Source organism: Beta vulgaris, chromosome 5 (genome assembly GCF_026745355.1).
Source record: "Beta vulgaris subsp. vulgaris cultivar EL10 chromosome 5, EL10.2, whole genome shotgun sequence".
NCBI classification, from domain to species: domain Eukaryota; kingdom Viridiplantae; phylum Streptophyta; class Magnoliopsida; order Caryophyllales; family Amaranthaceae; genus Beta; species Beta vulgaris.
In genome coordinates, this window is record NC_079206.1 from 65,514,521 (window position 1) to 65,534,779 (window position 20,259).

General features: G+C 36.3%; 3 protein-coding genes across 6 annotated transcripts; all 3 read left to right on the top strand.

Moving 5' to 3' along the window:
• The first annotated feature begins 3,210 nt into the window (after positions 1-3,210).
• On the top strand, positions 3,211-6,614 carry LOC104894600 (magnesium transporter MRS2-I). 4 transcript variants are annotated; one of them, XM_010680873.4, is made up of 11 exons: positions 3,227-3,714; positions 3,821-3,850; positions 4,065-4,185; positions 4,759-4,880; positions 5,034-5,108; positions 5,293-5,517; positions 5,620-5,664; positions 5,756-5,800; positions 5,893-5,922; positions 6,057-6,176; positions 6,338-6,614. In XM_010680873.4, exons 1-11 carry the CDS (start codon positions 3,511-3,513, stop codon positions 6,422-6,424), a joined length of 1,104 nt encoding a protein of 367 aa, XP_010679175.2. In that variant the 5' UTR covers positions 3,227-3,510; the 3' UTR covers positions 6,425-6,614. The 4 variants fall into 4 exon arrangements, 2 of the variants coding, with proteins under 2 accessions (XP_048499900.1, XP_010679175.2); XR_007274003.2 differs by lacking the exon at positions 6,057-6,176 and having other exon boundaries at positions 3,211-3,714; positions 5,293-5,522; positions 6,338-6,392; XR_007274002.2 differs by lacking the exon at positions 6,338-6,614 and having other exon boundaries at positions 3,212-3,714; positions 5,293-5,522; positions 6,057-6,125.
• Positions 6,615-6,765: 151 nt separating this feature from the next.
• LOC104894599 (hexose carrier protein HEX6) lies at positions 6,766-10,252 on the top strand. The gene is given in 4 exon segments (XM_010680872.4): positions 6,766-7,011; positions 7,423-7,745; positions 8,767-8,796; positions 8,798-10,252. Coding segments are annotated over 4 exon segments (1,533 nt in total). The 5' UTR covers positions 6,766-6,872; the 3' UTR covers positions 9,839-10,252.
• An 806-nt stretch (positions 10,253-11,058) lies between these two features.
• Positions 11,059-16,718, top strand: LOC104894601 (26S proteasome regulatory subunit 6A homolog). The gene is made up of 10 exons (XM_010680875.4): positions 11,059-11,256; positions 11,383-11,499; positions 12,584-12,691; positions 13,031-13,222; positions 13,304-13,495; positions 15,501-15,619; positions 15,775-15,862; positions 16,049-16,168; positions 16,287-16,427; positions 16,519-16,718. Exons 1-10 carry the CDS (start codon positions 11,146-11,148, stop codon positions 16,594-16,596), a joined length of 1,266 nt encoding a protein of 421 aa, XP_010679177.1. The 5' UTR covers positions 11,059-11,145; the 3' UTR covers positions 16,597-16,718.
• Positions 16,719-20,259: the final 3,541 nt, after the last annotated feature.

Here is a 20,259-nt window from a genome sequence, read left to right on the forward strand (position 1 = left end):
ATAACCCAACTAATAAAGATCGGCGATAGTACCTACTTTTTTAATAAAAAAGTGTTTCATTGGGCTAATCAGAGTCCACATGGGGAGTACCACCATTTTGAAAGAAAACATGGCAGACAACCTTAAATGATAGAGTAACAATATAACATCATGGGCTGCATTGTTTGACATGCATTAGTAAATAAAGTTACGTATTTATAAGCTTATAATATATACTTCCCCATTATGAATATGATTGGACCAATGATAACTAAAGAATACGGATTTGCTTTCATAGACAGTGGTGATGGTCAGTGGACCAGGCAGGCCCACTCATCTTTCGAAATTGGCCCGTTAGAGGGCCCACTTTGATTTAACCCTTGTCTGGTTTGAAGGTGAACTGGGCCTCGATTTAATAATATGGGCCGTGAAAATCCATCCAACAAACTCATGCAACCTTACCATTTGGCCTGCTCGGTTTAAAAGTTTTGTTCAGGCCCGACCTAACTTATAAAAGACCAGCATTGGGTCAACTTGCCCAGCCTACCTTAAGGGCTCGTTTGATTCAACTTATTTTGTCTTCTCTAATCTTATATATATATATATATTTTATGAAACGAGTGAAGATAAGTTAACATAAAATCTTATTTTATCTTATAATATCTTAAATAAGTTAAAATAAGTTGAATAAAACAGAAGCTAAGTCGATTTATTTTGAGCCAGCCCATTTATTGGCCGTGACTAATCAGCAACACGTTTGATTATGTCAATGTGCATATTTGTCGAGTCTTTCATAGTTGTTGTATTGATAAAAACTTTGGTGTTTTGGATGTTGAGATTTCAGTTTTTTAGCAAGACTTTATGCGAGGTGAACAAGAATAGGAATTTGGGTTTAAGAAGTTATTCTCTATAAATGGGTGAAACCCATACTCATCAACAATTGACATAATTTGACGTAGTATCAAAACCCAAGTTTAGCCTATAAAATTGGGTCTTATATATGACAACTCACATATAGTAGAACTGACCAGTGTTAAGAATTCGTGAAAATTTCATGTTTGATACACAACTTTAAAAAATGTGTATTATCTAAGTAATGAGTGAATACAATATCATTGACCTATTTTCCTTTGATGATTCAACTAGTGCAACTTTTCAAAGCATATACTCTCTCTCCCCTATTTGAAGTTAGAATATTAAGTTTCTTTTCATAATATTACACAAATTTGATTGCGATTACTGTTGAAAATGATGTATCTAATATATTATCATATCTATACAAATATGTTATCATATCATATGACACAACCACCACATAAAAATTCACCTTCCTTCATTGGGGACAAGAGGATCAACTTATCATGGCAAGAACCAGTAAAATTAGTCGTTCATTCAGCTACTGCTAGTGCTGGGTACGTATGATCTTCGGTTCCAGGTGTGTGAGTTTCGTCACGAGAAACTAACAAGACTGCTGATTTCATGGTTAGGAAGGCGCATGACTACCTTTATCTGTTATATCGGTTTTCTCCTTATTTTATGGATTTTTCCCTTATTGAACCTATGACCTTTGAAATGAAAGGTGAGAGTTTAACCACCATTCCCTCACAATCTTAATGTTTAATGTTCCAAAGTAAAACATAATAAAGTTTTATAATTATATGTAACTATGAAAACATAAACAAGTGTTTTGTTTTTGATCTCTTAACACTTTTATTAAGGTAATAACATTATTGAAAAAGTATTAAAAGCTAATAAAATTAATTTTGAAATTTATGAATAATAATATATTTGATAATTGTAACTAACTCGGGGAATTGCCCAGACCCAAAATACTAGCTATTCATACCTAAAGGGGGAGGAGACTTTATATGCTTTCGCATATCAACCTACCCATGAAAGCCAATTATTGGGTGGTATGCAAAACTTGTTTCAAAACTAAAAATTTGATGTCACATTCTGATTTAGGCGGCTTTGTTATCTTTACCTATTTTGAGAAAAGTAAGCAAAAGCTATATTATGTATAATGCATAAGTCTATTGGTTATGTTGTTGCTTAAGTTATGTTTGGTTGTCCCATATAGGGGTGAAAATTCGGTGCGCGGTTTAGATTAGGGCCTAATCCAATCCGATCCGATTAAAATTTGGATTTTAATTTTTCAATTCGAATCCAAACCAATTAGGGTTTGAATCTGATCCAATCCAATCCGAAATTTCATACTCTAGATTGGATCCGGTCTGAAAATCCATTTTTTTTCAAGCTCTAGTTTTTCGATGAAATAAATTAAGCAGAACAACAACCTAGTAGATTTAGGAAATGAGGAATTAAGTGCAGTTAGTGTTTTAGGGGAAGGATTGAAGTGCTGGGTGTATTGGGCTATGGAGTAGGTTTTTTTATAATAAAAATCAGTTAAGCACTTAAGCCTAATCCAGATACATAATACAAGGCATAATACTATTCGGTTATATTGGATTTTTGGATCCAATTACTCTCAATCCAATCCGATCCGAAAATCCAAATTTCAAAAAATCTCAATTCGAATCTAATTCAAACACAATTCGAATCCGATCCGAAATACTAATTCGGATTGGATTGAATTTTATTCGAATAACTTTTACCCCTAATCCCATACATGGATTCGGATTACATATAAATTATAATGTTTGTTGACGTTATTATCAGGATTTCATGATATGACTCCCTTGTACTGAATAACAATGAAAAGGAATGTGCACATTGCTGAGTACTTCATTCTTTTATATATAGTCATTAGAGTGACATGTTATGTTAATTTTTATAATCTCTCCCTACCTGATTTATACATCAACCGATGTAATAAATGATCAATTAATAAGGGCTGCATATAGCTTTTCCCTGTTTGACAAATAGAGTTTAGAGTTTAGCTGTTAGAATTTAGAGTTTGCTGTTAGACTTTTGACTTTTGTTCAGCAGTTTTTTTTAGGTGTTTAGAGAGTCACAACGACAAATGATGAGAATCGATCCCAAAATCTCCTGGAATTGAAAAAAAAAACTCTAACCAGCTATCCCTTACTCCATTTTTTCGACATTACAAAGTGAAGTAGTAGTATTTACTTTGATTGCAACAAGTAACAAATTTTCATAATTTTTTTCACCTAGTTGTTAGTTGTTACCTTCAAAAAAATACAAAAAATTGTCACCCTCTTCACACAATCTTGTACTCACACAGCACATGCTGCACAAAATCCCTCCCCCACCACACCACCTGCCGCTAAACGCCATGCAAATCTTGATGATGACTACCCAATTTCGCACTCACAATTTTCGAATTACACAGTGCCATAAACCCACCTTTCTTTTTCTATCCTCTCTGTTTTTTTCTCTATTCATTTTCTTACACATTACCTTATATCAATACATCTTCCCAAAATTCATTCAAACTCTTGTATATTACACAAACCCACTACCAAAATTCAGTTAAATTCTGAAAATATTACCTCAAACTATGAAATTCTTCACTACCCAAATCATAAATTGAATGAATAGAAGAAAAACATGGCCTTAAAAAACATTAGTTTGGTTTCTAGCAGTTGGGTTTTGTTCAATTGTGATGGAGAAAGCAAAGTTTTAGACTTGGATAAGTATTCTATTCTTAGAAGATTAAGAATTCATGCTAGAGATTTGAGGATTTTAGATCCTCTTTTGTCATACCCTTCAATTATTTTGGGTAGAGAAAGAGCTATTATTGTTAATTTGGAGGTATAATTCTTACATGATTAGTGTAAATTTTCAAGTTTTGCATTATGGTTTTATTTTCTGATGTTAATTTTTGGTTTTTATTTGTGGGTTCGTGTGTTTTCATCAGCATATAAAAGCTATCATCACAGCAGAAGAGGTAACCCACTAAGGCTTGTTTCAAATTATTAAAAGTTTAATGCAATTATTGTATCAGTGTGATCATTTTTTTGTCCCTTCACTTTTTTATTATATACTTACTCCGTTCTGAAATATTCTACATGAGAACTTATTTTAAAACGAAGAAGTATAACGAAAAGTTGAAAACTTTGTTTATAATTATGATTATTATAATTGGGGTTTTACCGTTTTAGGTATGGCTTAGGGATCCATTTGATGAAAATGTGATTCCAGTGGTTGAGGAGCTGCAAAGAAGGTTGGTTACTTCAGGTGCTCTTTTGGAAGGGTTTGGAGAGGAGGATGAGCAAGCTGCTGGTAATTGATCCCAACAAAAAAAAATTATATACTTCCTCCGTTCATATTACTCGCTACACTTCTCAATTCACGGATTCCTAGGCAATTTTTAGAGAAGAGAGAGGTAGAGAATAAAAAGAAAAGGGACCCATGTGAGAGGAGAGAGATGGAGAGAGTTTATTTCCCAAAAAGGAAGTGTAGCAAGTAATGTGAAATTTCCCATAATGGAAAGTGTATCGAGTATTATGAAACGGAGGAAGTAGCTGTGTTTATTGCTACATTACTTTTATATAAATATCACTAGGTTTTGAATACATGGGATGTATTGTATACACCAGGCTTAGTCAATCCACATCACATAAGATGCAACTTTGTGAAGGGGTATTTGGGTGATTAAATTGTGTTGTATACGATACACCCGTTGTGTATGTGTCGTTGTGTTTATATAGTTGTCTATCATGTATTTAAAGTGAATCATATTGATTTATGATGGTAAACCCGATTAACTTGATAGATCGTGTTTAAAATTGTTTGACATTTTGATGAATTCTATCTTATTGATTACTACTGAGTAAAAATCATGCTGAAAAATAGATTTCCCATTCGAGTTCCGGGCATTGGAAGTAATGCTAGAAGCAATTTGTAGCTACCTTGATGCTCGTACCACGGAGTTGGAAACGGATGCCTATCCAGCTTTAGATGAGCTTACTTCTAAAGTAAGTTCAGCACTAAGCTTCCAATGGTGCAAATATCCTGCAAAATTCGAATTTATGAACTATTGCTAATTTCTTATGCTCTAGTTGTATATGATGACGCATTGGATTTTCTTCCCAACTTCTAAAGTGTAATATTGGTAAGAATGATGACAGATTAGCAGCCGTAATTTGGATAGAGTACGTAAATTGAAGAGCGCGATGACAAGGCTGACAAATCGGGTTCAAAAGGTGCAGTGCTTCACAATTCTCTTTGGAAGCTTGTCAACACTCCGTAGTAAACCTGTGCTTGAACCTAGATAAGGCTTTATATTCAGAATTTCGAAGCTATAACCTATGATTTTGTTGTTCCGCAAGTTATTAGGAAATTTTCTAGTTCTTATATTATTTATTTTCCAATGTGATTGAATGATAGGTCAGGGATGAAATTGAACAGCTCCTAGATGACGATGAAGATATGGGAGATCTTTACCTGTCAAGAAAATTATCGCGTAATAATTCACCTGTCAGCATCTCTTGGGCCCTAAATTGGGGTCCTACCTCACCTGCTTTCCGATCAAAGGTATCCAGAACAAGTCGAGCGAGTGGAATATCGAATCATGAGGAGAGCGACGTGGAGGAACTTGAAATGCTGCTTGAGGTGAGGTGTGGTACAGTGGTACTATTATTTGCAGACATCTCATTGGTGGAATGATGGATATGTCCTAAGATAAGTGTTCTTTTTGGGGTAAAACCATTTCAGGCTTATTTTATGCAAATTGATAGCACAATGAACAAACTAACAACTGTAAGTACCTGTCATGCTGTTCTATAGTCTTGCTGGTGTTTTTATTCCATGTGCTATGAGCGAGATATGACTACTAAACTTTTCATTCCAGCTTCGTGAATATATTGATGATACAGAGGACTACATAAACATTCAGGTAAAAAAAAACGAGGAACGAAAATCTAGTCTTGGAGTAATGTATCTCACTTCTATGAAAGAATACTGATTATGTAACCTTCAATACTGCAGCTGGACAATCACAGAAACCAGCTGATTCAGGTGCAAATCTTAGGACATCATTGTTTCTAAATTAATATAAAATTTTCCTTAGAATCATATTTTTGTGTTTTTTATGGAGAGTTGTCTCTTTGGTGTTCTTCTATGTTTATTTTTTCTCCCTTAAATTGACGCAGCTAGAGCTTTTCCTTAGCTCTGGAACTCTTTGCTTGTCTGTGTATTCCTTGGTAGCTGCGGTATTTGGCATGAACATCCCATACACATGGAGGGATAACCATGAATATTTATTTAAATGGGTATGTTGTTCCCTCCTAAGTAGAATTAATGTTAACCTGGGTGCAAGTTTCTATAGTCTGTTTATTAAGTATCTTGACTAACTTCAAGTCTTAGATTATTCATTATTCTGTACTTTAAGAGGAAAAAATGATGTATTATGTCTTTATAACCTTTTATTTAGGTGGTCATCCTCGCGGGAATGGCAAGTGGATCCGTGTTCATATGGATAATGACTTATGCTGGTCATAAAGGTCTGATTGGGATTTAAATGATGAAAGTGAAAAAAGGCGCAGAGAACAGTCATGGGGTGTCTATGGAACAATAAGATGTGTATTTTTAAGGTTGAAGGACCAGTTTTATTTATTAGCTGTAGAGATATGTCCAGAGCATCTTCATGCAGTTGAAAAGTTATGTGTTACTGTATCTTGATAGTGATATCTGATTCTTTTCTCATTACACATTGCGCGTGCAAATACTTTTCCTGTCCTAGAGAATAAAATTTGCAAGATGTATGCAGACAATTCTGCTTACTGAAAGGGAAGTATCTACAACTTATTTTAAATGAAAGTGATGCCTAAAAAAATCTCCCCTTGCATTGATGCTAATTGTGTAAGAAACATCTTATATTTAACAAAGCTGGCCAAACTCTGTGTAGGGTGCTAGTGTCATTATCTCTCTCTCTCTCTCTCTCTCTCTCTCTCTCTCTCTCTATCTGTATGGTAATGGCAGGAGGACTAGCAATAGCAAGAGATCCACATGTGCATTACAAGGGCAGGATAACCTGTTTTGTTGTTGTTTCCTGCATAGTGGCTGCTTTGGGAGGAGCTATCTTTGGTTATGACATTGGAGTATCAGGTACTTATCTCTCATAATCTTTTCAAGTTGCTTATGTTACTCGGACTTTTCATTCTAACTCAAGTGCCCTGTCGGATCCTCGACACCGCGGCATGGGCATACATACTCAGACACTTCATTTTGGGCCAAAATCATATAATTCCATTATAAAATATCTGAGTCAGACACTTGGATAGTTGGACGCATATCAGTGTCCGACATGAGTACGAGACTCCAGGAATTATAGGTCCAATAGTCTGTAATCATAGTCTGACAGAGAACTCTTAATTGAAGTCCATCCTTCTAAATTTAAAAATCCTTAGTCTTCCTATATTATTACTGCCATGCAGAAGTGCATAACAGTTCACAGGAAGGGAAAACAATATTAGAGTATATATAATAAAGTAATGATATATTCTTGTCCATGTAAAGGTGGTGTGACATCGATGGATCCATTTTTGAAGAAATTCTTCCCGGATGTATACCTTAAGATGAAAGAAGACACTAAAATCAGCAACTACTGCAAATTTGACAGTGAGCTATTAACTTCATTCACCTCGTCGCTGTACTTTTCGGGTCTTTTTGCTGCATTGCTAGCCTCTAAAGTGACGAAAGCCTTTGGACGCAAGCTATCGATCCTTGTAGGCGGCATAACAGTGGTTGCCGGTTCTGCTCTAGGTGGTGCAGCTCTTAATATTTATATGCTCATTTTAGGCCGTGTGTTACTTGGAATTGGAGTTGGCTTTGCGAATCAGGTCAGTATATCAGTTCATTTATTATGCGCAAGTCATATAGGGTTGTTCATTCATTTTTTTTAGTTGACAAAATGTTACATTTAAAATAACTATGAGGGTCCTAACGAGAGTTTAGCTGGGTAATACACTGAGCTTCATCCAATCCCATTAGAGGAAGTATGTTTTAACATTTAGTCAATCAACACTTGTGTCCTCTGTTTAGTTAGAAAATTGGAGTTCATCACCAGTTGGTGAGAATGATGTGGTCCTGCTTCATTTCCTTGTGAATGCCACACCATTAATTAATTAGCGACTTTAGTGGTGTTTGGTGTTGATTTATTAGGTGTGCAAAATTCTCCAAGAACAATGGTATCACGTCTTTTCTTATCAAATAAAAAATTAAGAGTAGATAATTAATGCTAAGACTGAATGAGCCAACTTAGTCAACTCCAAAATCTATGGAGTGATAGGTTCACTAGTTTGTTGACTATCGCACATTGAACTACCTCACGTATAGTCATTGCTTATAGTAATGACCCATTAGGTCGAGAGGGCTATATAGCAGTAATGTAATGAAATTATAAGTTGCGAGGAAGGTACCATATTTTTTACTATGGTAATGGAATCTCATCTCCAAACATGTGATTATTTTCATAATCTTCCATTCCCACTCAATACAACTTCTAAATTGGTAATGGATAATAATAGAACTTTGTGAATAAAATCACCAATTTCGGGAGTGAGATATTTACTATGGACATTGACAAGATACTCTATCTACAAAAACTACATTTGAGTTTATTTCCATACCACCATTTATTACCATTTATAAAATTCATGAGCATTCATCCCATGAACTTGGGAACATTTTAGGAAGACGCTAATAGTTGGGAATATCTTGAAACAACTCATATTGGGGATTATTAAACGCGGACGACTCGTAGTTGAGATTATTCAAATCAATTTGTCCTTATTTTATGCACTAGACTATTGCTATGTATAAGTAGAGATCTAATATTTGTGAGTCCATATTGTTCCACAGGTTATCCCAATTTATCTGGTGGAAATAGCACCCAAGTAAATACAGGGGAGCGTTTAACAATGGTTTCCACCTCAGTCTTTCCTTTGGAATACTCATAGCAACCTTGGTCAACTTTGGAACTGAAAAGATCAATGGTGGTTGGGGATGGCGAGTTTCAATAGCTGCAACAGCTTTCCCAGCTGTTATCATAACTTTGGGTTCATTCTTCCTCCCTGAAACCCCTAATAGCTTAATCCAAAGGAAGAACAATCACCAACAAGCCAGGCTTATGCTACAAAGAATAAGAGGTACAACTGATGTCCAAGAAGAACTCAATGACCTCATTGAAGCAAGCTCAAGCTCTCAGAATATCACACTCAAGATGTTTCTTTTACAAAGAAACTATCGACCTCAGCTTGTGATGGCGACAGCAATACCATTCTTCCAACAGATGACAGGAATTAACGTTGTGGGTTTCTATGCCCCAGTATTCTTCCGCACAATCGGGTTTGGTGAATCAGCATCTCTCTTTTCATCCGTGGTGGTTGGCATTGTACAGATTGCTGCAGACGGGTTTGCGGTCCTAACTGTTGACAAATTTGGGAGAAGAAGATTATTCCTCTGGGGCGGCATATTGATGTTAGTGCCATTTATAGTGGTAGGAAGTATACTCTCAGCAAAGCTAGGAGATCATGGTAATTTAAGTAAAGGATATTCTTATATAATATTGATCCTTCTATGCATTTACAGTGCTGGTTTTAGTTTCTCTTGGGGTTCACTAGGATGGTTGATACCAAGTGAAATCTTTCAGCTTGAAATAAGATCAGCTGCTCAAGGTATAACCGTGGCGCTGAGCTTCATCTTCACTTTTCTTATTGCACAAACACTTTTGACCATGTTATGCCACTTTAAGGCTGGGATTTTCTTCTTCTTCGCGGGGTGGATTGTGTTAATGACTGCTTTTGTGCACTTCTTGCCGGAGACAAAGAACGTGCCTCTCGAGAAAATCGACTTGTTATGGAAGCAGCATCCGATCTGGAGGAGGATAATTGGAGAGGATGGCAAGGAGAATGAAGATTCTGCAAGTAGTTGAAGGAGATGTGAAAGTATTAGAGGTGTTCACATAATAATGCAACAACAGAAACCAGACTCAGAAGATGAATCTGGCTCTGAAACAAGCTCATCAGACTCCTCAAGCTCAGATGAGAGTGATAGTGATGATAATAGGCCTAAGAAAAAGAGAAAGAATGCTACTGGTGGTGTCACTTTCTGTAAACTCACAAGGAAAGAAAGATGATCTTCTAAAATAAAGACTTCCAGATATATCTACCCTGTGTGTGTTCCATTTACATGTGGTTTTTCTGTCAAAAAATTAATAATGTAATTTCATTTAAGGTTATGTTATGCATAAGTTTTTGAAATGGTGTTAACATACTTCTATAAGATGTGAAAAGCTAGTTATAGGTAGATCATAAGAAATGAAAGAAGTTGCTTTATTTTCTGTTTACTCTTTATGCAGCCCCATAAGGCAGCTTATTTCGTTCTCTTTGATAAATTTGTTACTTCCTTCGTTTCGTTTTAAATGCAACAAATGAATATTTTGTATTTCATAAATAATATCCCTTTACTGCATTTAAAACGAAACGGAGGAAATATGTTAAGTGTTAACATTTCGTTCTCTCTTAGTTCATTTTTTATGTTGAGTGTTCACATTCTCACCGCTTCCTTTTTTTTTTCTTACTATTCACAATAAGAGGAAATTTCACATGTAAGAGTTCCACATCGAAAAAGAAGAAAACCGATGACTAATATATAATATTTGTGGGCTATCCCACTTATTGTCAAAGGCCAATAATTACTTTTGAGATGAACCTAGCAAAAACCTAATTGAAGAGTAATGATTCACATTTCAATTATTTATCGGAAATTTATTGCTATAAAGAAATACGTGTTCACAAACAAATCAAATGGGTCTATCACCTTGCTATATTGGGGGAAAGAGAAGTGCATTAATCAAAGGGACAAAGTGTCCATAAGTACATAAGGTGTTACAATACTAGGGCAGTGATGCTCCCAACATTGCTCAACACCAAAAAGCACAACATTGCCTTAATAGACACTTGTGAATTATGATCGAAAATTAACATTGTAAAATAACCTTAAGGTTTGATCTTGCAAAACATACTGCTATCTCTGTTTTCTATTATTTACAACGATTAGACATTTTTCCTCTCTATTTTATGTCAAATCGTTGCACATAATTTAAAAAAAAACGGAGGTAATACTAAAGTACTAATACCAATTTTGGGTTGTTTTCTTGAGCAACACTCTCTCTCCTTCTCTTCTCTCCTCTTCTCTCTCTCCGTCGCCTATCAACGCTGCTCTACTTGCTTAGCTTCAATGGCTTCCGCGATGGTGGAAGATCCACAAGAAGACCAGCTCGCGAATCTCACTACAGAAGACATCGTTAGGGCTTCTCGTATCCTCGATAACGAGATTCGTATTCTTAAGGTTCACTTTCTTCCTTTGCTTTATATCATGTTCACAGCTCTAAAAATGGCGAAAAGTTTGACTTAGGGTTTGAAGTTTCTGTCAAAAAACGGAATCATATTTTTTGCAATTTTTTGGATTATGTAGGAAGATGTCCAGAGGACAACTTTAGAATTGGATTCATTTAAGGAGAAGATTAAGGAGAATCAAGAGAAAATCAAGCTTAATAAGCAGCTTCCTTACCTTGTCGGTAATATTGTTGAGGTACAACTTTTTTTTCAAGTACTAATCGTGATTATTGCATTTCACAGAATTGAATTTTGTTTATACAAAATTTGATTGTTGAACTTCAGTCTGTTACAATTAGGGTTTTGGTTGTCGGTTTTGAGTTTTAATGCAATTGATTATTGATGTCTTCTGATTTGATTGTGCTTGTGATTATAATCAAGTTAATTGGGGTATTTGAGAAGCAAGACGAGTTATTGAGTTTTGTTACTTTTCTGGGAAGCAATTGTCTGCTAGAATTACATTGGTGTAATTTGTAATCTTAATTTTGATCGTTGTCGAAGTACTGTTAAGGCTGTGGTTAGTGGCTACCTCCTTATGTTGGATGGCTTGTGGAAACAAGAAATTAAGGTGGTTTATATTTTTGCAGGGTTGGATTTTAAAAAAATTGATATCAGATGTGTTTGCTATCAGTTTAATTCACTGCTGTTAAGATTGTAAATAAAGGCTTTGTTGTGATGTCCTTCTATTGCTTGACCTAATGCAAGAAAAGAATTGACATCATTGGGTTCTGGTTGTAATGCATTGTTCATATATATTTTAGTTACCGCATCACTACTTCTTTGGAAGTGTGTGTATTGCATTCTGTTTACAGCATCTATGGTGTCAGCTGCTGTGTCATGTGAACTTATATACTAACATCTGGCGCAAATGCAAGTGTCAATTTTAGTGACTTAGATTTCTGAATGGTTTGCATGTTTTTGGCCTAATTTGAGAATTCGGAAACAATTCGTAAATAATTGATATCCAAAATTATAAATTTTTATCTTGAAATGAAGAGTCCATACGACAATGCTTATGTTAATTGGGCGTATAAGGGTATTAATCAGTTTGAGTCGTTACCACGCATTATTTATATTATGAATATTTCATGTTTGTCTTAGTTTATGTATTCACTTTGTGTTGCTACAGTAAGGATTGAAATTAACTAGCTGGAATATTGATTCCATTTTACTGGATGTGAGTTGGGATTGATGAAATTTAGAGAGATTGGAATGTGTTATGTATGCTCTTCTAGAAATGGATGGCTCATTATGTTTTCTTACTTCTCTTTTGTTCACAGATTTTGGAAATGAATCCAGAAGATGAAGCTGAAGAAGATGGTGCTAATATTGATCTTGACTCTCAAAGAAAAGGGAAATGTGTTGTGCTCAAAACATCGACCAGACAGGTGTGCTATTACTGCTATTGTAATTGGTTTCCATTCTATCAGACTAGTTTGTTTCTTTGTCCTTTCAGATTGCTTTGTTCCTTAGGATTTTTGGACTTCCCATTGCCTAATTAAAGAAGTAGATACATTGTCAATGGAAACTATTGTGTAGAAATTGGTCATACTTGTCTAGTTTATGTCACTTTGGACTGAACAAGTAGCCTACTACTGTATGCCCATGTCTTCAGGTTGTGTTGATACTTAAGAAATATTGGGCTTTGCGTTCTTTTTTTCTCTATCATATCTGGGTTTTTAACTTGGTGGAACAAAACTCAGCATTGATTCTTTTTTTGTTCGCAGACCATATTTCTGCCTGTTGTTGGACTTGTTGATCCTGATAAGCTGAAGCCTGGGGATTTAGTTGGTGTTAACAAAGATAGTTATTTGATCCTGGACACACTGCCATCAGAATATGATTCTCGAGTAAAGGCTATGGAGGTTGACGAGAAACCAACCGAGGATTACAGTGATATTGGAGGCCTAGAAAAACAGGCAATTTTTTTTCCTCTGCTCTTCTACCAACCATGAGTAGAGCCTGTAGCTTTTTTTTAATTAATTTTTTGGCCTCTACAGATTCAAGAGCTTGTTGAAGCTATAGTTTTGCCAATGACGCACAAAGAACGATTCCAGACAATAGGTATCCGTCCACCTAAAGGAGTTCTTCTTTATGGTCCTCCTGGAACTGGGAAAACTCTCATGGCACGAGCTTGTGCAGCGCAAACAAATGCCACTTTTCTGAAGTTAGCTGGCCCTCAGCTTGTTCAGGTATGTTCAGATTGTCTATCTTGCTTTTGGAGATAAGATGCTGGCATACGAGGTTTTGCGAGTTTAGTAGTTTTCTGAATGGTTGGTTTAGGACCATGCTTCAGATCAAAATATGGTGGGATTGTGATTAGAATATGAGCAACATTAAATATCCTAATCTATTAGGTCTTCCTTGAAAGTGTTTTATCTTGTTGAGCTTGGCGTGGTGGTAAACACTTCCTAGGGATTAGATGGCTTGTTGTAGGCTACGTTATGTACATTTTAGATGATTAATCAGGCCTGAACAGTTCGTGGTAGCACTTGGATAGTTGGGTCTGAATATCTGCTATTATCTTGGATCAACTAATTGCTTGGCTAGGAATGTGTAGTGTCTACTGTGTGTACTCACCTGAAATGCAACTTCTTCCCCCCTTTTGCCTATTTGAGAATGCGTACCTTATGATTGATCTAATTATCTTTGATTAATTGGAAGTGCTTGGTTAGGGATGTCTATAGTGTGTAAATACCTTAAATATAACATCTTTATCCTCTCTTTCACCTCGTGTGAGAATTCCATACCAAATATTGACCTTTCGATATCCACTAGCCTTTGCAATATTTCTAGATGGATCACATAGTGCTGCAATAATGCTTAAGGTTATGTTAAATCCATTATAGAAATTTCTATGCAGGAGAGGTGCCTATTGTTGGTGATTGGTAGGAGATTAGGAGTCTATAAATAAGGAACTTTACCTGCTTCATTGGTCTCTTCTGGATTTGGATTTATTTGGTGTGAAATCCTTTGTCACACCTCCTGGCCCGATTCACTAGTTTTATTTATTTGTAAGGATCTGCCATTGTATCTTCATCGTAGTCTTTCTCGTGGAGTTTCTTAATTCTGTCTCGTGGAGTTTCTTATTTCCGTCCTTGTCATCTCTTTTGGCCCTATGAGACTAGACCAGTATTATTAAGGCGGTTGCTTAGTGCTTTAAGACATTGAGTCAAGTTTTTCTTTATCCAGCAATAGGAATAAGGATTGAAAAAGTGGAATTTGAGGATTTTAGTCATGGAGGTGCTTCCAAGGGTTTGAACTAGAAGATTATTTTGGTTAGAAAAGCTGTAGATTGCTTTTACTGCTGAATGGCTAGCGTTATATGTGTACTTTTCTACCCTCATTCTTCTTACAATTCCAATGGATAATTATTTTGATTGTGGAGTGGGTCCTCAACAATGTGAGGCTGCAGAGAGAAAAAGGATTGAAGTTGTGTGGGTGCATGAGGAATGGTATTTGGATAACAATTTAGTGTCTTATGTATCAGAAGATAACTAGTAATGAAAGGGATTTTCTGAAGACAAGGGAAAGGGATTTATCCAATCAGTGGTGGCTTCTAATTAGTATTGTCTTTTTCTCAAGTGAAGTTGATGTAATATCAACTTCTACATGCACCATATGAGCTGGAGTCTTATAAATGAGTTGCAAAAGCGTACCTAAGACCTCAACTTTGTGTTTTGATGAACCTTACAAGAGTGTGCGATACCCCGTCCAATAGGGCTGCTTCATGAATCATGTGTTAAGGTCTACAAACTTTAATTTACAATGGATGTTTCTCTTCCTGCACATGTATCTTTATATCATTGCCTTCTGCGGCTAGATCTAAGAGCCGGAGACATTAGCTTGAGCATTTTTATGGAAACTTGCTACCGAGTTGGTAAGCATAGTGAGTTATGAACTCTATCCACGTAGCCAATGATTTCCAGATCAGAATTTTGCTGATGAAGACTAGTGGTTGTCTAGTTTATGTGGCTGTGGGAGAATGCCAGTTTGCTAAGTTATTATTTCTGGATGGGCCATGGGGACACTTCAAGAATTTCTTGCTTGCTAGCTGATCTGTTTGTTAATCCTGTTGCTGTAGCGAGAAGTTGAAGTTGCTTTGTAGAACTTGTTATGCATGATGTATCTAATTACTAAGGAGGCAGGTTATAAATATCAAGGCGTGGTCTGAATTTCTTGTTTTTGATTATTTAGATGTTCATTGGTGATGGAGCAAAGCTCGTACGTGATGCTTTTCAACTTGCAAAAGAGAAGGCACCTTGCATCATATTTATTGATGAAATTGATGCCATTGGAACCAAGCGATTTGACAGGTGATCAGATGTGTGACAATTATGTAATCTATTTGCTGCACTGCTGGTTCTGTATTGGTTAGCCTACTTGTTGAAACTGATAACTGTGTTCTAATAACACTTTAGACATCTTTGGTATTAAGGTGCTTTCTGATGATTGTTTGCTTCTTCTGCAGTGAAGTGAGTGGTGACAGGGAAGTGCAACGAACAATGTTGGAGTTGTTAAATCAGCTCGATGGTTTTAGTAGTGATGATAGGATTAAGGTATTGCTAGTTCTTCATCACCACTCCCCATCCGCTCCCCCCTCCCTGACAAAAGATAATCTCTTGGTTTAGACTTAGGATGTCATTTATTTAGCACATTAAAAAATTATATTTTGCTGGCAATTTTTAAAATGTGACACTTGCAGATAGAATAACAAAATTTTATTCTCAATTTATATATACCAGGTCATTGCAGCTACCAACAGGGCAGATATTCTGGATCCTGCCCTCATGCGTTCTGGTCGACTGGACCGTAAAATTGAATTCCCTCACCCTACTGAAGAGGCTAGAGCTCGAATTTTGCAGGTATGCATTCCAGAGATATCTAATATTAATGCATCCTTGTATGGTTCATGGGGAATCTGGCTCTAAATACGAAGCTCTTTGTTTCTATTTGTTGAATTTTTTTGGATCTCTGTTGCAGATTCATTCAAGAAAGATGAATGTTCACCCAGATGTGAACTTTGAAGAATTAGCTCGGTCAACAGATGATTTCAATGGTGCACAACTGAAGGCTGTCTGTGTAGAGGCAGGCATGTTGGCTCTTCGCCGAGATGCCACTGAGGTCTCTCTCTCTTTCTCTCTCTCTCTCTCTCTCTCTCCCTCCCCCTCCCTCTTTGAGACGTACCTGCTAAAATCGATTCCTGTTTTTCCAGGTGAACCATGAGGACTTCAATGAAGGCATTATTCAAGTTCAAGCTAAGAAGAAAGCAAGCTTGAACTATTATGCTTAGTAATCTTTTTTCTCCTGTATTTTGAAATTTTAGTTGTTTGCAAATAGGTTTTTATTGGCAACGTTAATGTTTTATTTGTGTTTTTCGAATCCCGATTAGATGATAAATTTGCTCTTTGATGATTCGCTTGCGCGATTTCTTGCATTACCTGTACTTACAAGGTTTAATAGTCAGTATCTCTCTACATTCTTGAGAGTATTTACTAGATATTTTTTTTTTGATAATTCAGTATTTACTAGATATTAGTCATGGACCCTGATTAATCTCCCCATACTACTATATCCACAACACAACTACACAAGGCTCTGGACTTCTTAATACAGGATATTCTTGATCACTATGTTCATGTAATGCAAAAAAAGCTACCTCTTTGTCACGGATGGCATTCCCCGTCCCGCAACATGGCTGGGCAGCGACAGTGGGCTGGGCGCACTGCGCTGGCCCAACGAAGGCTGAAAACGCCACAAGGCGTTCGGTGGGCCAAACGAGCTCCAAATGGGCTCAAAGTTTGGGGTCCGCCAAATTTTGGGCCAATGAAGATAATGGTCGAGTCAGATTTTCAATTTGGGGCCCAAAAATAGGTCATGGTGCACGAGTATTCTCGATGGTGCATCGGAAGCTTCTAGAAGGGCCTAGCAAGGTCTTGGAGGTGAGCTTCTAGGCTAAGGTACTTTTAGAATGTATCTAGAGTCTTCCTTGCTGTACATATGTGTTGTAGAGTGTCTAGATTATTCTAGGGCAGCATGGGTGTAGAATCCTCCAAATGAGGAGGTGGAGAACTTTCTAGAAATTAGGGAAAGGAGGGATGGAGGCCTATAAATAGGCATCTCCATTCATTTGTACATAGCATCCAACACTTGTAATTTCTCTCCAGCAATTTAAAAGCTTTCTCTTAACCCTTCTCTTGTTTTCTTACTTTCTCTTAGCCATCTTTTCCATACATAGCAATTTTCGTAGCACACTTAGCTTAGCGAAGCCAAGTAGTCGGGTGCCTTGACTTGCCTTCCGTCGGGACTGTGAAGCAAGTAGGCCACGTATAGCGACTAGAGAACAGTCGGTACGTGACATCTTGGTGGCTTTGGAAAAGGAGAGATCCTTTGATCGTTTTTCCTGTCCCTCTTGACTAGAAGCTTTATTGTTGCCTTATTGGAAACTATATGTGCCTTGGGCGCTAGGGATGTATTCTCAATGATAGCTCTCGGAAGAATATGAAACACGGCTACGTCGGGACTTGGGAACCTCTGAGAAGAACATTAAATTATATTTTTCTCTACTAAAAACGATTTGATTTTATCTCTAATGGTATATAGTGTCAAGATTTCAAGAAGGGAGAACTTAAAAAAAAAAAACAGAGGGAGCACTGTAATGCTCACCCCAACTCAAAACAACTCGAGTAATGGATGGCATTACACTACATTCACGTAAGTTGCCCACACTCATTTTTAGACAACTTAACTCATATACCATTAAGCTTCTAGAATTGGTTGTTTTGAAGGAGAACCAATTGGATTACGAAAGCTCTAATTGACAAGAACATCCATGAAGAATTGGCTGTATTTCCATTCCAAGACGAGGATTTTGTGAAGTATAATATAAATAGACAGCTCATCCTCAAATTGGAAGTGTATATGAATATGATATATCCAGAATTCTCAATGAAACAAAACGGTAGCACATTCTCAAAACATACAAAAGTCTCAACACCAAAATTACCAAATATAGTACAAAAAGAGGAACTTAAAATAGTTTAACCTTAGAAGCTAAAAACACAACACCTCGCATCATCCTCTCAGTCTCAGCACTTAACTTCCTTTAGACTTTGAGCATAGCACAATAAAGTTGGGTCAGTAGCACCTTCCTTGTAGTAAGCAAAGACCATACCAGCATCATCACCGTGCTCTCACCCATAAAACTGCACCATCAGATTAACGTTTACTTTATCTTACTAAAACTATTATTAATTACTCAATTTGCTTTGCATCTTTCAAAAAAAAAAAAAAATACTCAATTTGCTTCGTAAAGTTGTTTTTGTTTTATTGAGGATTTATTTCTTTCTCCTACTCGAGTTAATTAAAGGGTACCTTTATCATAAATCACCCGCCTTTTTCACTTCCGTGCACAAGAGAAAACATTGTTATGTGAGGTCTTATTTGATTCGTCTCAATGCGTATATCAAATATATCTTTGTAGAACATGCATTCGCAAACGTGAGGAAAACAAAAAGAAATAGAGGGAGTATATGAAATTACCATATCAAGCATATATATATAATAATCGCTAAGAATAACTGTTTTGTCTAGTTGAACTGATATCACGATTCTAAAATTAACCTAAAAGATCTAGATGTATAATAACTGATTATAAATCGAATTAGTTATACCCATTTGTAGCTTGATTGAGATCTCGAGAATGAAGGTAATTTGAACTTGTGACCTCTCGTTCACAGCACCTCAATCTTAACCACTAGGCCAAGACATCCTTGGTATTTGGTCATATAACCATCATTGGCTTTGCTTGCCTCTTACGGTGAAGCATATTGGTAAATCTCTTACACTTTGGTAATCCAAGATCGAAATATTCGAGTACCTATCTTATATCTATAACCCAATTAAAATGATAAATGTATGCAACAATTACATGATTTTTGCAACTTCAATTTGGAGATCATATTCGTGATTCACATATTGTTACATTAACTAGCATAGTTATAGTTAGGCACATATGACATAACATGTATATATTATATATACCCATCACAACTCTTCTTAGCTTGGTGAAAAATTAAACATACATTTCAAAACACAGGCCAAAACCTTCTCACTTACCCAAAAATACAATGTCTTCTTACCACCAAAACACCATAATTTTCACACTAATCTCTCTTCTTTGCCTAATCTTTATCACATCAACACATGCTGGTGACAATGATACACTAGTCAATGTTATGTGTGGTGCAACATATGCGCCTAATGTATGCCAAGCTTGCATAAAAGCCGATCACCTTGGCGCTCATATCGACCAGGATGTATGTTATCCAAGCAATGCTTAGATGCGGCGACGACGACGCTTTAAAGCTTGAGGAAGGCGTAATCAAGGTTCTTGATGACCCGAACACGGACCGGACAACGAGAAGTACCCTTTTTAGTATTAACCCTACAATACAAGCTATTATAGGAAATGGTGGAATAATAGTGCAACAACAAGCTTTTGAGAGGAAATTTGTTGATGCTAGGTCTACTGTTAGTACTTTGATTATTCCTAAGCTTGGAGAATGTAATGCAGCACTTAATGCGTCTGGAATTGTTATACCTCATCCTGTTTTTTCTGGGTTTTTTTAACGTTGAAGCTGATTATAAACTGTTTGATCAAATAATGGCAACCGTAAAGACTTAATTAGTTGAGTTTATTTTGAAGGGCTATATATGTTATTCGTACAAAAATGTAGCGGAAGAACTGGATTATTATGCACAATAATATGATATTTGGTTACCATATATTGATAGTATGTCTTACAGTCTTGTTATCCTAGTAGGTTATATACATGCATGCATGCATGCGATAATTACGTACGTGATATATTCCTCAAATTCCCAAAGGGGAAAAAATGTTATCAAGATTTTTGTGGCATGATCTTTGTAATCCAAACGAAAAGTATTTGAGTAC